Source organism: Xiphophorus couchianus, chromosome 1, assembly GCF_001444195.1.
Source record: "Xiphophorus couchianus chromosome 1, X_couchianus-1.0, whole genome shotgun sequence".
Lineage (NCBI taxonomy): Eukaryota > Metazoa > Chordata > Actinopteri > Cyprinodontiformes > Poeciliidae > Xiphophorus > Xiphophorus couchianus.
In genome coordinates this window covers 11,890,763-11,906,447 of record NC_040228.1, presented here as the reverse complement: position 1 = coordinate 11,906,447, position 15,685 = coordinate 11,890,763, and the positions used below count along the sequence as shown (strand labels likewise).

The 15,685-nt window shown below is 36.2% G+C and overlaps 1 protein-coding gene across 6 annotated transcripts in view; it reads left to right on the top strand.

The window, feature by feature from the left end:
• The window catches only part of chl1a (cell adhesion molecule L1-like a), a 60,635-nt gene that overhangs the window by 26,201 nt on the left and 18,749 nt on the right, over positions 1-15,685 (top strand). For 5 of the 6 annotated variants that reach the window (XM_028016301.1, XM_028016315.1, XM_028016293.1 and 2 more), the window contains exons 6-20: positions 2,467-2,637; positions 2,851-2,889; positions 3,068-3,173; positions 3,697-3,878; positions 3,953-4,087; positions 5,270-5,410; positions 6,421-6,532; positions 7,411-7,574; positions 8,167-8,332; positions 10,210-10,334; positions 10,422-10,523; positions 13,539-13,736; positions 14,074-14,144; positions 14,737-14,959; positions 15,112-15,147. In XM_028016301.1, coding sequence (XP_027872102.1) covers positions 2,467-2,637; positions 2,851-2,889; positions 3,068-3,173; positions 3,697-3,878; positions 3,953-4,087; positions 5,270-5,410; positions 6,421-6,532; positions 7,411-7,574; positions 8,167-8,332; positions 10,210-10,334; positions 10,422-10,523; positions 13,539-13,736; positions 14,074-14,144; positions 14,737-14,959; positions 15,112-15,147 — 1,971 coding nt within the window. The remainder of the gene's footprint in view (positions 1-2,466; positions 2,638-2,850; positions 2,890-3,067; positions 3,174-3,696; positions 3,879-3,952; positions 4,088-5,269; positions 5,411-6,420; positions 6,533-7,410; positions 7,575-8,166; positions 8,333-10,209; positions 10,335-10,421; positions 10,524-13,538; positions 13,737-14,073; positions 14,145-14,736; positions 14,960-15,111; positions 15,148-15,685) is intronic. The other variant, XM_028016324.1, reaches the window with a different exon arrangement.

Sequence of the window (15,685 nt, the reverse complement as noted above, 5' to 3'; positions counted from 1 at the left end):
ATTACTGGAGCTGTTGTCCTTTAGAAAAAAAAATTTGTGGTCGGGCATTAGGCAAGTGTTTAGAACCTTTGCAATAAACCTTTTAGGCTTTAATAGCTGTCTAGTTAAAAATTCACAATAAGCCAAACACTCTTTTTGTTTTATGATAAGTTTTTTTATGTAACAAAAACACACAAAAACAAATCCCCACACCAATCACTCCAAAAATCTGATGTTAAGATCAAATGAAATGGTTGTGGCGGTGGTGCGGTTGTAAAACGGGCAACTTATACACAGAGGCCTCTGGCCTTATTTTTGCCGTCACAAGTTCGAGTCCCAACTTGATGACCTTTCCCACATATCTCCCCCCTCTGCCACAACACACTTTCTCTATCTGACTATTATAAAATAAAGGCCACTTTTGCCAAAAAAACATTTTTATAAAAGTAAATAAGCAAGCAGGCATTAAAAGGTTTGCAAATTTCCACAGAATTACTTTGCACATCAGTGTACACACACAGTTGACACCACAAGTTTATACATACTGAATTGAATAACACGTAACCTCACACTCCTTCTCAACCCTACAAGGCAGCAATTTAGCATTATTTTTAATCAGACAACAAGACATGTCTCAAAAATAAAGAAGGTCTTTGTCCTGTAATGCCTTTGTAAATTATAACCTGGATTTTTATGTTGCCTTTGGAGTAATGGCTTCTTCCAGCCCAGTTCTTCTTGGTATTTAAGGATGGAAAATAACTATGGACATCCTCAATTTATTCTTGACATCTTGACTGACTTGTTTTGATTTTCCATAATACCACATAGGAATGCTGTGTGGAACTGTGATTTAACTTCAGCTTACAAAACAATGTGGTGGTTTTTAAAGCTCTGACTTTGAAATAAGTCATAAAAACTTCTCTATCTATAAGCATCTGAGTCAATGTCAGATACAGAGAAAGAAAGATTATGGCAGATGGGTAGTGTATGTAAACATCTGGTTTCAGATCCTCATAACCCAATAAAATTGTAAATCTACAAAAAATAAAAACAAAATAATGAAAAAATGAGATGAAAAGGGATAAAACAGCTTGTAAGTTTAGCAGATGCCTGTCAGAAACTTAAAGGACTCGTACAGCACCTGCAATTATAGAGATATCTTTGGTATGTCTTTGCTCTCTCTTGCTGCTTGCACTCAGATATTCAGGTGCACGAAAGGAATGAACACTAGAATTCAAATCTCGGCATGTTTCACCTCTGTTCACACCTGAATAATCATTTCACAAGCTTGATGTGATTTACTCCCGAAGAACACAGACTAGGCTGTATTAGATGGATGTTTAATTATCTGAGATCTGCCGTTGTTGACGTTATTTTTTTCTACAAAATGCATCATCCAGGGTTTCTCAAATGTATGCACCATCTTGGATGACTCCCTACAAACACAAAGGCTGTGAAGTAGTGGATGTATTTAAGTTAAATGGCATGAAAGCTTCCCACTTGAGACACAGATGTTCATCTCCAATCAGGAGTCTTTTCCCATTGCCTTCAAGAACAAAGTGATTTAGTGTGTAAAAAGTAACATCAGGTTTTGTCTGAAGTGCTCCTGCACTTCAAAAAACAGGAGGATCCTGCTTCCATTGAACCTCTTACAAGTTCTCATCTGTCATCAACATACCAGACGAATGTCTAAAAAAAACTACAAGAGTTCTTCAAGTGCTCAGGAGGAGACGCTTGCTGATGCACTGAATGAAAACATTTGGGGACAAATTCAGCTTCAGTATTGCTTTGACTTAGTACATGACTTAGACTTAGACTTAGACTGACTTTATTGTCATTTTGCATGCACAGGGTGTATACAGAACGAAATTTCGTTGCATACAGCTCAGGACAATGTTTTGAGGTTCCAATGTTGTGAGGTTACTCCAGAATAAAATAAAATACAGTATAAAATATGAATATAAAATATAAAGTGCAGGACTGACAGTAAAATGGAAGTTACTTAGCTATGTACATGTACTATGTGTCCAGAGACAACAATGACTGTATGCCCTGAACATAGTAAAACAGTCGTGTGTTGAAGAACTTTCTTTTTTCTTAGATAATCTCAAAACATTGCCATGCTGATGTGCATCTGAGTGAAGTTGTGTTTGTTTATTTATAGATAATTTGTAAATTTAAATAAGGTTTCTTTATTCACACTAATAAAACCACAAGTGGCTGATGGCTATATCTGTTAAACTCAGCTCATGAGTTGATAATTCACTGAACTGTAAATCTATATGAAACAAATTTGCTTTCACTGAGCATGATTAGATGGGGAATTGCTTACGGGTGTTTCCATTTTACTTATCACATATTATACTCCTGTGTATTCTACTTTGTTATTAAACCTCATAAGTGATTTTCAAATGTAGAAAAGAAATGTCAGGAAACAGACATTTTTGATATTGATGTCTTTATTGATTCAGATATGCTGTTTTCTAGGTCTGCAGCACATAAAGCAGGATGAGAGGGTCTCCATGGGAACCGATGGCAACCTGTACTTTGCTTATGCCTTACCACAAGACAGTCGCAAGGATTACGGCTGTGTCGCTGCCTTCCAAAGGATACGTACTATTGTCCAGAAAACCCCTTTGTCCGTCAAGGTGGAGAGATGTAGGTTTAACCAGCAAGCAAAAACCCTGACGTTCTTTTTAAATTCACTATTACAAAAGTGTTTCTGCTCATTTTCAATGTTTTTAATTCTAAACAGGAGGGATTTGTTATGTCATGTTTATGCCCAAGGGAAATCATAGTCCGGCAAATGCATATTAGGAAACCAACACACATCTGTCCCACCACTATTAATGTCATGATTTTTCGTTTCAGTGGAACCGGAGAACAACTCTTCTGAGAGTGTCAGTGCCAGTAAGTGATAGTGAAAGACTTGGTGTGTGACTATCTAATCAGGAAGTTGATTTTTGTTTTGCTAAGATGTACTGATAGCCAATTTGATTCTAAGCATGTTTGTGTTGTTTTAGCGGTACTTGGTTTAATTTTGCCCACAATTGAGGAAGATTGTTGTTTTTATCAAATGCATCCATAGCGCTACCAGTTCGAGCACCCAGCCTACTGCTGCCCTCTGGTGTCCAAACAGAGAAGCTGTTGCTGAAAGGACAGGATCTGCATCTTGAGTGTATACCAGCCGGATAGTATGTTCATCTTACTGTATCACTATTATTTGTAAGCATGGGCTGGTATGAGATTGTCTGATTTTGATAACCTTATTAGGATGGTATCTCATATAGTGGTTTTTTTTCAATAAAAAAAGTAAAATTGTCTAATTACGTTACTGCAGACAACAGCTCTAAGAGGAAGTGCACTGCAAACAACTTTCTTCACTAAGGTTTCTAATATTTTTACAGAGACTTTGTGATAATAAGATGGAGCAAGGATGGCTTTATTATGGATGAAATTTGTTTGTGTTGACAGGCTGCAGTCAGCTGTTGAACTGGCATGCTGCTTAGCTTGACGACAGTAGTTTAAAAAAGAAAAACATGAACAAGATGAATTAAACTTTTAGAGATGGTATGGAGTAATATTTTAGCAGTTTTAAACTAGTAACCACATTTTAAACGTTGGTGTACATTGTTGTTGCTAACAGGCTCATGCTTATTCACCAGTATGTCTCGTTCAATTTTGTATTTCCTAACGTTTTGCTCTTTTATGTTTTAGTCCCACTCCTAAAATAACATGGATGAAAATGGGAGAAACTCTAACTGATCGGACAAAACTGGATAACTTTAAGAAGCTGTTGACCATCAGTGCTGTGGATGAGAAGGATCAGGGGAAATACATGTGTATGGCTGAAAATTCAGCCGGAAAGGCAGACCATTACTTTGATGTGATTGTAGAAGGTTAGTCTTTACTGACGGAACCAATGGCACATTGTTTTTCACTGAGACAAACAGTTCTTCTTGGCATCTTCCAGAGCCACCATCATGGCGTACAAAGCCTCCCCAGAACCAGCTGTCTGTGATCGGGTCAGACGTTTTCATTAAGTGCTCAGTGGATGGAAAACCAACCCCAGTGATAACGTGGAGAAAAAATGGAAAAATACTCCAAGGTCAGAAACAATAATCGTGGCTGTGATGTTTTAGTTCTGTTGGTAATTTTATTAAGCAAAACACATAAAGCATGTCCAGCAACATTTAAACCACAGAACCTGGAGTTCATTGTGTCATTTCACTACTTTAAGTGTTGTACGGGGTTAATTAGAGAGACTTTGTTGCAAAAGCATACCGATTTTAGATGTAAAGTGAAACTATTGAATTTACTTGGAGAACTGTCTTCATTGCATCTCACTCAGGGGTACTCGGTTTTAATTTCTCCACAGAGAGTATATGTATAATTAATGACTGGGGAAATACATGTGTATGCATTCCCTCTATTGGCTGCCTGTTCCTTTTAGAATTGATTTTAAGATCTTGCTTTTAGTTTTTGAGTGTCTAAATGGTTTGCCACCTCTTTCTCTTTCTGGGCTTTTACCTCCTCACATCCCCAGTAGAACTCTAAGATCTCAACCTCTTGGCTGTTCCCAGAACGTGGCTTGTTGCCACGGGAGACAGAGTCTTTTCAGCCACAGCTCCCAGGCTGCTGTGAGGTCTACTGGAGCTTTAAATGAATTAAAATCTTTTCAAATTGGCTTTTAATTCCAGAGAGCATCAGGTCACTCCTTTATCTTTTATATATTTTACTGGTGATTTTTAATGTTTATTTGTCAACTTTGTATTTCATGATTCGCCTGTACAGCATGCTGGTTTGGATTTTAAAGGGCTTCATGAAGTAACAAATAAGAGTTGGTTTTATAAGCTTATTTTACTAAAGCAAACCATGAACTATGCCTGTTAAGCATTATTATTCAGTACATTTTGTAGAAAAGCAAATGGCTTAACAAATGGTTAAATCATATCAAAAATATTTTTAAGATTATTAGTTTGTCTGCAGACTGCATTCTTTATTTAATTACTTCATATTTTGCAACTCAAAATATATCATCAAATATTTCTTATTAAAAACTACAGTTGGAGCATCAATCTGAAAATCACTTCAAAACCCAGAATATAATCACTGAAAGTTGTTTTCTTGATAATTACAGAAAATGTTCTAATCAAAGATTTGTTCTTTTGTGATTAAAAAATGTTTTTGTGCAAAGAATCCATTTGAAGGAAAAACACATTCAGATTTTCTACTGAAAAAACTAATTGCGTCTTTGGTCCTGATGGCTTTGACATTCTGTTGTTATCAGATGACAGAGAGAACAACAGACGAGTGCTTGATGAAACTGTGATGCTTCACAAGGCTGGGCCAGAGGACAGTGGCGTCTACCAGTGCGAGGCCTCCAATCCTCATGGCAGTGTTCTTGCCAACATTAATGTCTTAGTCATGAGTGAGTAAGATCACAAGATTTCAACCATGAGCAGCCTGCTAGGTCTCTTACTGCAAACACAGAAACACAGAGGCCTATTCCTTTTACCATACTCTGTGGAAAGGAAATCTGGTTAGATAGCTCTAATTAATGTTGTATACCAGGACATGGCTGGTCAGAGTTATTCTGGTTTGATCAGGAGTTTCAGTCTGAATCTTTCACGTTATAAAAGTCAACGGGCCTAATAACAGAAATGTTAATGGATGCAACACACAATTAAATTAAACCATGTGACTTTATATTTCATGAAAATATACTGAACAAATTTATATACCATAGGTATTGTACAAGGTTACAAAACACTTTGTACATTTCAAATGGACATACACACACTCACACACAGCACATGTGTGGTGCCATAAACTACTCAAGGCAGTTTTGAATGACTGGTTAGATGACCAATGCACACATCAGTTCACAGAACTTCAATTTGTTTTTGCATACGTTTAAGCTGTTGTTAGCATTGTTGCACGGCTAGCTGCTGGAGGAAGTCAGAAAAGCAGTTTTCCGAAACAGCATGGAACGATTACCTCAAAGGTAGAAGGATTGTTTATGACCTGCCTGTTTGTTGTTATGTGGCAACCATTTTTATTTTAGATATTCACTGTAGTGATTGCAGTACTTTTCAAAGTCTCTGCTATATTACTGGAATCAGGTTATTCCTTTGACAATGAGGGATTTACTGCTAGTATGTGTGAGACAGCAAATAAGGATCTTTGATAACAGTTTTCTTCTGTATAAATATGCATTGTGAAATTATTATACCCTAGGTTGTATTGCATAATACTCTCGTTTTAACATTGCCTCTTTGGGAGAAATTGTCTCTCTGTGATTCTGGTTTCAAATTGTTCAGCTCCACAGAACAGAGTCAAGTATCAGGTTGGGTTTCTAAAGAGAGGGTCTATGTATTCTGCTATTTATAGCCTCATTTTTAAGCCATTATAATCTCTCTTCCCTCAACGTGCTCTTAGATATGGCACCTCTTATGCTGACAAAGGACTTCCAAGAGTATGCAGTGATAGAAGGAGAGGACATTGTCATGAACTGCAGTGTTTTCAGCTCTCCTCCATCCAGTGTCTCTTGGTAAGTAGAGAACAATCTGCCATACTTCTCACAAGGCTCGTTTTCTATCTTTTTTGTGTCAAAATAATAAAAACCTCTATCACGTCCCTTTTATTTGCATCTAAAACAGACTATATTTAAGCTAATACAGCACGCAGCAAAGAATTTATTCTGATTTGAGTATATTTACATGTCAGATGTAAAAACGTCTGGTATTAGAAAAAGCTTCTATTGAAATTGATTTAAGTAAATTCTGGTAACTATATTTGGACCAAAAAACTCAGGTTGATGTTGTCTTAGAAATACTTGCTGTTTCTGCAGAGGTCTAGCTTGCGAAAAGGCTTTTAATTTAATGCATCTTTAGAATGAACTTACCACCTCATTTTCCTTTATTTAATTATTCATCTGGAATCATATAGAGAAAAGATTTAGCTCAAAGAGCAAATACACAAATCATCAGCTTGGGCTTTTTCCCCAGAAAATTTTCATCTGCAGACTCAGTGGCAGGTATAAGAAAACACAAGAAAGGCATTCCAATAACTAGAAAGGAATTAAAAGGGTTCAGGAGAATACAACATAACATGAAATAAGATTGAAAATTCTATTGCAGAAAATGTATAAAATTTACATAACAATTTTGTTTCAATACTAACCTGTTTGCAATTAAAAACATTTATTTTGCTTCTCTTGAAATTATTACATAATCTCAATATGTCTTCTGTTCTGATTTGATGCCTTTATGGCTTTATATGAGAAAGTTGACACTGTGCACAGGAAACAAACCTTATACCAACACAACATTTTTCAAGTTTGAAATCAGTTTGAAATAATAAAAAAGAAAGATTAAAACAAGCGTGTACGGTCTCTTTGATAGATATTTTCAAAATCTTTCCATCTAGGACCAAGGAGGGGACAGTTGTTGAAGGAGAACGATTTCATGTTTTAGAAAATGGGCAATTCTTGAAAATCATCCGTTCAGAAAAAGGTGACATGGGGAAATATGCTTGCATGGCTAGTAACAGAGAAGGCATGTCAAATCTCACAGCTCTGCTGGATGTGAAAGGTATGTCAGCAAAATCTTTGCATTCATCTTTTGTCAATGAACCGAAAAAGGCAAACCAAGGCATGCCTTTCTCAAAGGCATTTCTTATTTCGAGTTATTTGATGTGCATATCTTAGACAGTTACAGTATGTGTGCAAAGCTATTTAGTAAAGTACTTGAAGATTACGTTAACTAAAAATGCAGAGTTAGGCAGATCATCTGTATATATTGGTCTTATTGGAAAACTTGCATGTTTATTATTTAAAATTAAAAGTTGAATTTATTTGTTGCGATATAAATATTTGAACTGGGTAACTTACTTCTACTGGCCTTAATAAAAATGCTTGTTCTGTAAAAAAGATTACCACAATCATCAGACAATCATAATCTCATAATTTTTGCAATGCAAGATGATTAACATTGACTGCTTAATCATTTAAATCACAGAAACAGTTACAGTGAGACCCATTTTTGCTCTGAAATAAATTGGGCCAAATTATTTGCCCCAATTAATTTGAAGCTTATTGGCTGGAGTTAGAGACGTTTATTTCATTGTCCTCTAGTCATCACATTTTTCTGTTTGTCTCTCCCTGAAATTATGCTTTTTCTTCAGACCCAACAAAAATTGTGGCTCCTCCTCAGGATGTGCAGATCAGCAGTGGGAAGTTGGCCCGATTGATGTGCCGGTCAGAATATGACAGAAGTCTGCAGGGCACCTTTGAGGTGATCTGGAGGAAGGATGGGGAGGAGATCTTTCGCTCTTCTGAGAATAGTTTCAGGTAACTGCCTTTGCTTTGGCTGTGTTTGTGTTGGTCGTTTTTGCTGAGCTTCGGAGTACTTTTGTTCGACCTGTTCGGTATATGTTAGTGCAACAGTATAGAAAAACAGAAATCATCAAAGGCATCTCACACACAAAACCTTTTACTCCTCTTTTGTTTTTTAATGAAGGGGTCTGGACACAGAATCAGCAACATATTTACTATTTTTTTAGTAATGTGCACTAACCCTTAAAAGACATTGATCTTTTATTGCAATTACATAAATGAATAGTGAACAAATATTTTTTTTTACGCAATTCTATCTTTCTAAAACATCTAATGTTAAGCAGTATTTATTTCTAGTAAAATCGTAAGTGCCACAATTATTGATTCACCAATATTTCAGTCATTATGTTGCCAGCCACACACTTATCCCAGGTGGCATTTCAACAGGTTGGTTAATATAAAGAGAGGGAGGAAGAGCTGATATAGGCTACACAGATTGCTGCATAGGGCAGCAACTGCTCAAAGGGCCATTTGGGCATCGATGTCCAGCCCTGTCAGAAACCCTTTTCTGATGCAGAATAATAACAAATAAGATAAATAAATAACAGCCCTGCACCTGGTTTTCCTAATTTTGAAGGACCTTCCACCATTGTCAGTCACAGGCAAATGTCTGAAATGCACAGATCTAAATTTTTTTTTACTTTACTTTGTCAGAGAATATCCTAATTTTAACATGGTAAATTTATGCTTTTAATCATGAAACATGGTAATTTTTCTCGCACATTTACAGCTTTTCGACATCAGAGAATATCCAAGTTGTCTTGTAAAATGTGTGGAATTAACCTTAACATTTATTTTTTACACCTCCATGGCCATTTTTTTAACTTATCTGCAATAGTCCTAATAGTACTCTGCTGCAGACTTGTGCTGTTCAGCAACAGAAAGATGAAATCTACATCTGTTCTGTCCAGATGCACTGAGAACATTTTTCCACGTCTCTCCACACTTGATTGATCTAAATGTAAATTTTTACTGTGCTAATAAAATGGCCAAACCTTGGCCAAACAATGTCATAAGTACCTCTAGATGAATTCAAATTTCCATTTCAATGGTCCCTTGCCACATTTTTTTTTTTTACCTTTTCAATAGGGGTCCACTTTAGAAAACCAAACATATACGTAATCTTAAATTATCCTAAAATTTTCTAATGTTGTGCTAAAATTTGTGAAATAAAATATATTTGATTTTGATTGTAAACAGTGTTTACCACGGCAAATCTTGTTTAGTCCACCAAAAATGTTTAGAGTCAGAGAAAGACCTTCGTTCTTTGTAACTGATGACTGATTTTAAGTTTACTGGAGATCAGATTTATTGAAATTGCCTGATATTTCAGGTAGTTCTGGATGCCAAACAAGGAAGAGAAAGAACCCCACTACAGATTGTCCACCATCCCTAAAGTTGTAGATTACTAATTAATGTTAGTAAATGTTCCAACCAATTTGAAAAAATTTATTTTGCACAATGTATAAAAATAAAGGTTTAAGTATATTTAAATTAGAATAGTTTTTAGCAGTACTACTTCAGTGACAACTATCATTTCTAAAGATGGTACATTTTTCATTGAAGAAATGTACAAGTAACTGTACTAAAATTAAAGAGTAGATGTGAGTTTATGTTACTGAAACATACAGTAACATAAACTCACATCTACCTCAAGTCTGATTTACACATCTTAATCATGGATGATAAATAAATATGCCTAAACTACAACTCATTTACACTTTTCTTCTGTTTTGGTTATTACTGCAAAATAAGCTTTTTGGTAACTGTAGTTCTTCTAGTATCTTTTAAGCTATTTTTCTGTGCTGTAACAAATGTTCTTAATTTTGCAGGTACAATATGGAAGGTGACCAGTTGCAGATTAGGGACTTGAATATCAGTGATCAGGGGAGGTATACATGCATTGCTCGAACAAGTCTTGATGAGGATACTGCAACTGCCTTTCTAACTGTACTGGGTATGATAGCATATTTAAAATTCCTTAAATTTCTAAAATTAAATTATAATTTTAGGTTTCTGTGCTGATTTTACTGCTTATTCCCAGATACTCCTGATGCTCCTATGAGTTTAAAGATATCAGATCAGGAATCAAGAAATGTAACTCTGTCCTGGATACCAGGGAGTGATCACAACAGCTCCGTGAGAGGTAAAACTTTAAACAGAATGAAGCACAGCATCTGAATTCGGGTATAGGGGAAGGAGTGGGAGTTTTGCTGAATAATTTAATACTTAGCAACATTTTACCCAGAGATCATCAGCAGCTGCTCATGTAGCCTTACTTTTCCCAATTCTGTTTGATATTACATTTAGGTCACATAGTGATGTCATCAATTAATAATTATGAGACAATTAGGCTTTTATAAATATCCTGTCCTCTTAAAATGATTTTGAACAGATCCAAAATCAGCATTTTCCTTGTTACAAACATGTTCCTAAACACATATAATGAGCAAAACACATTTTAAATCTTTCAAAAGGAAGAACAGAAGATGGTCTATAGCAGGAGCACATGTGCATATTTCACTCTTGAGTACACCAACTGGGAACCCATCTGTTGCAAAGAGTAAAATAATAAAAACCACACTTTGAATATATTATCAACATTGTCCTTTTTGTATTCTTTTTGTAAAATATTGTACAAGTTCTTTGTACAACTTCTATTATATCAAAAATTCAAATTCAAAAAATACTCTATTAACTCCTAAGGGAAATTAAATGTTGTTGTAACTTATATTAATTCAAATCCTTCAGAGAGTTATTGCAGAGAGTGACGGCTGTTGGCAGGGAAGATCTCTTGTTGGGGTCTGTGTTGCAGTGAATTTGAAGAAGCCTCTGACTGAAGACACTCTGGAGAGGATGGTCAGGCTGGTCCATCATTTTCTTGATTTTATAAAGAATCCTTCTTTGCATCGTCATCTCCAGAGGTTCCACAGTCCGGCCCCAGAACAGAACCAGCCTTCTTTATCAGGCTGTTGAGCCTTTAAATGTCCCTGGCTCTGATGCTGCTGCCCCAACAGATGAGTTGAAGCAGAAGAGTTGAAACTCTCTACAACAGATTTATGAAAGATCTGCAGCATCTTGCTGCAAACCTTGAAAGACCTTAACTTCCTCAAGAAGTACATCCTGCTTTGTCCCTTCTTATAGATGGCTTCACTATTGCTTCTCCAGTCCAATCTGTTGTTCAGTACTGAGATATTTATATTCCTCAACCACCTCCACTTCTTCTCTCATGACAGAAATAGAAATAGGGTTTGATCTAATCCTGTTTCTCCAGGAATTGGCAATCATCTCTTTTGTTTTGTTTACATTAAAGAGGAGACAATTGTTCCCACGCCCTGCCACAAAAAGGTCCACCAGCTCTCTGTACTCAGATTCTTGTCCATCTGTTACACCTGACAACTGCAGAGTCATCTAAGTGTTCCTGTAGATGGCAGAAGTAATCTACAAAGTGTTTTCATGCTCCACACTTTATGGAAAGTTAATATGAAGATATTTTTGTGCCAGCCTATTTCTTTCAAGCACACAACCAGTTCTTGGATGAATGTCTCATTAAGCAAACATGTCATTCTGCTGCTTGTCACACAATCAATTGCACATTTGGTCTCTGATCAAAGCACATTGTGCAAAAAAATACATTTTATCCAGCAAATTATTAGAAACATAAACCCCTTGCAGAATGTTGATGCAAATTTGCCTCAGACTGCTTTTGATTTTAATAAAATACAGATGGTATTTACATAATAATGCCTGTAGTTGTTTTATAATTCAAAATTGTCTAGGGCAGTAAGGAGAAATACAAAAATTGAGAATTTACCCTTATTCTCTATTGACAATCACACAGCAACCTTTACCCTTTTAGCCATATGTACCACCATACTGTAGTTCTGCACTCGACACAGGGTGATACCCACTCTATTGACTGAAAAAGCAAATAAATAAAGCAAGGAAAAAAGAATAAAACTTTCTCCCACACCGTTGTACTCTAAATAGAGTCTCCACTCACAACAACTTAGCTTAAGAGAACTCCGACAGATAACATAACTCAAAATATGAAACCATTATTTTTAGCTTTTCACAGATTTACTGATTTTTATTGGGAGCTTGTTACTGCAGTGGTATGTTTTGATAAAAAAAATAGTTTGACAGCAAGCTGACTTATTATGTAAAATGTGCCAACCACTGTTGGAGGTGTTTTTATACTCAATGGGAATATAACGCATTTATTAATGTTTCTAAATGTTTTCAGTCTTCTTCTTCTTCTTTTTTTTTCTTTTCAAAACATGGGAAAATTCAAGCCCTTTGACTGTCAATGGAATCTAAATGAAATTCTTTTAACACGTGAAGATTGGAAACAGCTGTGCAAATAAAACCCAGCAGGAAAGCTTGTTTCTCATTAATGCTTTCAGAAAGGGCTAATTTAGTTTTGAAAATTACAGGAATGATAAGAATTTAAATGTGCAAATCTTTCTCGCAGACTGCTGCAATTGACCATCTCTAGTTCCAAATCTTACAATTTTAAGGCTGTTCAGACCTCAAATTAATAATTTCATATTAAAGACAGTTAAATATATTTCAAGAAATGTAACTCTTTTGCAAAAACACAAAAATCTTTTAGCTCCTAAGGTTTTTGATTAGTGTCTTCTCAATACAAAATGTCAATGTTTTGGACTTTATGAAGAAAGAGCTACACTAAAGGCGCGCGCGCGCGTGTGTGTATGTTTTGAATGGGGCAGAAGTCTTGTTGGTTTGCTCAGATTACCATTCATTCAAGAACCACCTCTGATGTCGACTTATTTCTTAACACATTGCTGCCACTTGTTTATCAATGAAAATTAGACTTGCATATACTATGTGTGGTTTTGGATTAACTTAACCAAACCATTTTCCAAAATTAGATTAACACTGTGGAGTTCATAAAGAAATAGTTGCACAATAAATAGACCCAGACAGACTGTCTTTAATCATGCTATTCTCAATAAGTTGCACAGAAAGGGCACCCAGCTCTAAGTGATTATTTTTGAGCTTCTGACTGGAACGAACTGTCTCTGTTTCTCTGTTAATAACAATTATAGTTTTAACTGAGATCATCCATTATTTTTTTTTTGTTTCAGTAGTAAGGCACTGATTAAATATGTCTGATCCTCACTCATCTGTTGTACAGAATTCGTGGTGGAGTATGAGGAGAGCCACTGGGAGCCTGGAAGGTGGAAGGAGCTGCAGAAAGTCGCCGGTAACCAGGCAACGGCTGAGCTCTTTCTTCATGGAGACCTTAACTATCAGTTCAGAGTTTATGCTGTTAATGCCATTGGACCTGGACCACCTAGTGAGCCCACGGAGAGACTCAAAACACCCCCTGCTGGTATGATTCCTCTATTTTATTAGCATGTTTTGGTGACGTTATCTGTGGGTTTGAGAAAGCGTCTGACTTTGAACCTTTCTTTCCTAAGGTATCAGTCTAAAAGTCAGCCTGCAGCTATATGACTTTGTACCAGTCAGGGGAGAGAATATCCGCATGTCACTGTAACTCTGAAAGCATTATTTACAACAAGATAAAATTTCCTCATCATTAAATATAAATTCGTGCCTTTCGGTTTAGTGTAATTCCAGTAAATTACAGCAGACAGAAATAAGGATGTCAACTACTGATCCTCTTCTTTGCAACAACATGATTATTCTCCTTATTTTTCTCCTTCAAGCACCAGACAGAAACCCGGAAAATATCAGAATTCATGGCCACTTTCCCCATGAAATGGACATCAGCTGGGACGTAAGAGGGTTTTTTTTATGTTAATGTCTCATTTTAATAACAATAATAAACCTTTCTAAGATTCTAGAGTTTTTCTAGTGCAAGTTCATCTTAATAAATTAGAATATTATTGAAACATTTAAATAATAAAAGTGAAACTCATTTATTTTGATTTGTTACATGCACAGTGATCTGTTAAAAGTGTTTATTCAGTTACTTTTGATGGCTGCTGTTTGCAGATAATGAAAAGCCAAAATTCAGTTTCTCGGAAAGCTAGAATGTCATTTAGTCCATATCCAGGACAAAGTCTACAGCTGTCGCACCCCTTGTATTAAGCCAGTCTTAAACAAGCGACTACATCAAAAGTCTTACCTTGGCAAAGGAGAGAAAGGACTGGACTGTTGTACAGTGGTCTAAAGTCTTATTTTCAGATGGAAGTAAATGTAATTTTTTATTAAATTAGGGCTTGATTTCATTAATAACCATTAATCAGCCAGGATATAACAAGACCTGCTTGGTGCATTGTGTTAATATTCCTGATTGGCCTGGAAGTTGGCTTGATCACAGAGTATGGTAACTATCTTTATTTCATTTTTCCCCTTTTATTTTGTAGCCACTGTTACCTATTGAATTCAATGGTCCAGGACTTGAGTATAAGCTCTCCTACAGAAAACTGGAGGTGGAAGATAAATGGCAGGAGCACCTGGTCACAAGACCCTCCTTTATCGTCAGGAACACATCCACCTTTGCACCGTACGAGATCAAAATCCAGAGCAGGAACAGCCTCGGCTGGGGTCCAGAACCAAGACCCATAACCGGTTACTCTGGCGAAGATAGTGAGTCCTATAATCTTGTCAGCTCAGTTTATGTGTTTTCTAATGTTTGATAACTTAATAAACCCTGACGCCTAAGTTTTCACACCAGGCTATTGTTGTTCTCATTCTTTATTTTGAACTTCCTGTGCTATCTTTTCCATCTGCTTCCTCAGTTGTCTTTTGGCACTGTCTCCAGGAAAATGTGTCAGGTTAAGTTCTTTTCTTATTTTACCTTTACTCAAAGGTTTTTACCATGTGCAGGTGTGCAGTTGTGACCCCCCCCCCCCCCCCCCCCCCCCGCGCCCCCCCTCCCTCCTCTGACCTTTCTGACAAATACAAGAGAAACACTATTATTATTTCTAGCAGGTGGCAGATAACCTTTGTATAAGAGAAGAAAGTCTGAAAGTCAGAAACTCTGGGAGAATTGACGGATCAAAAAACACGATGGCCTGTTGAGGGCTTTCCACCATTCCCTAACATCTGCATGGCTTTTATTTAACTTTTTAACTTTTTAGTAATAGGATTTAGAATTATTTAGCTTTGAATGCAGCTTTAGTTGCTATCAAGTTAAATAGTTGTTTTGTTTGTTTTATGGAATGCACATTTTTATTTGTGACTCTAACCAGAATTTTCTATACTACACACTCCAAACAAAGACCTTTGAAATGTTTTTCCACTGTACTAATTTTATTATAATTTAGTTTACCAACAGCATGATTATTTACCCTAATTAATTGGGTTTTATGT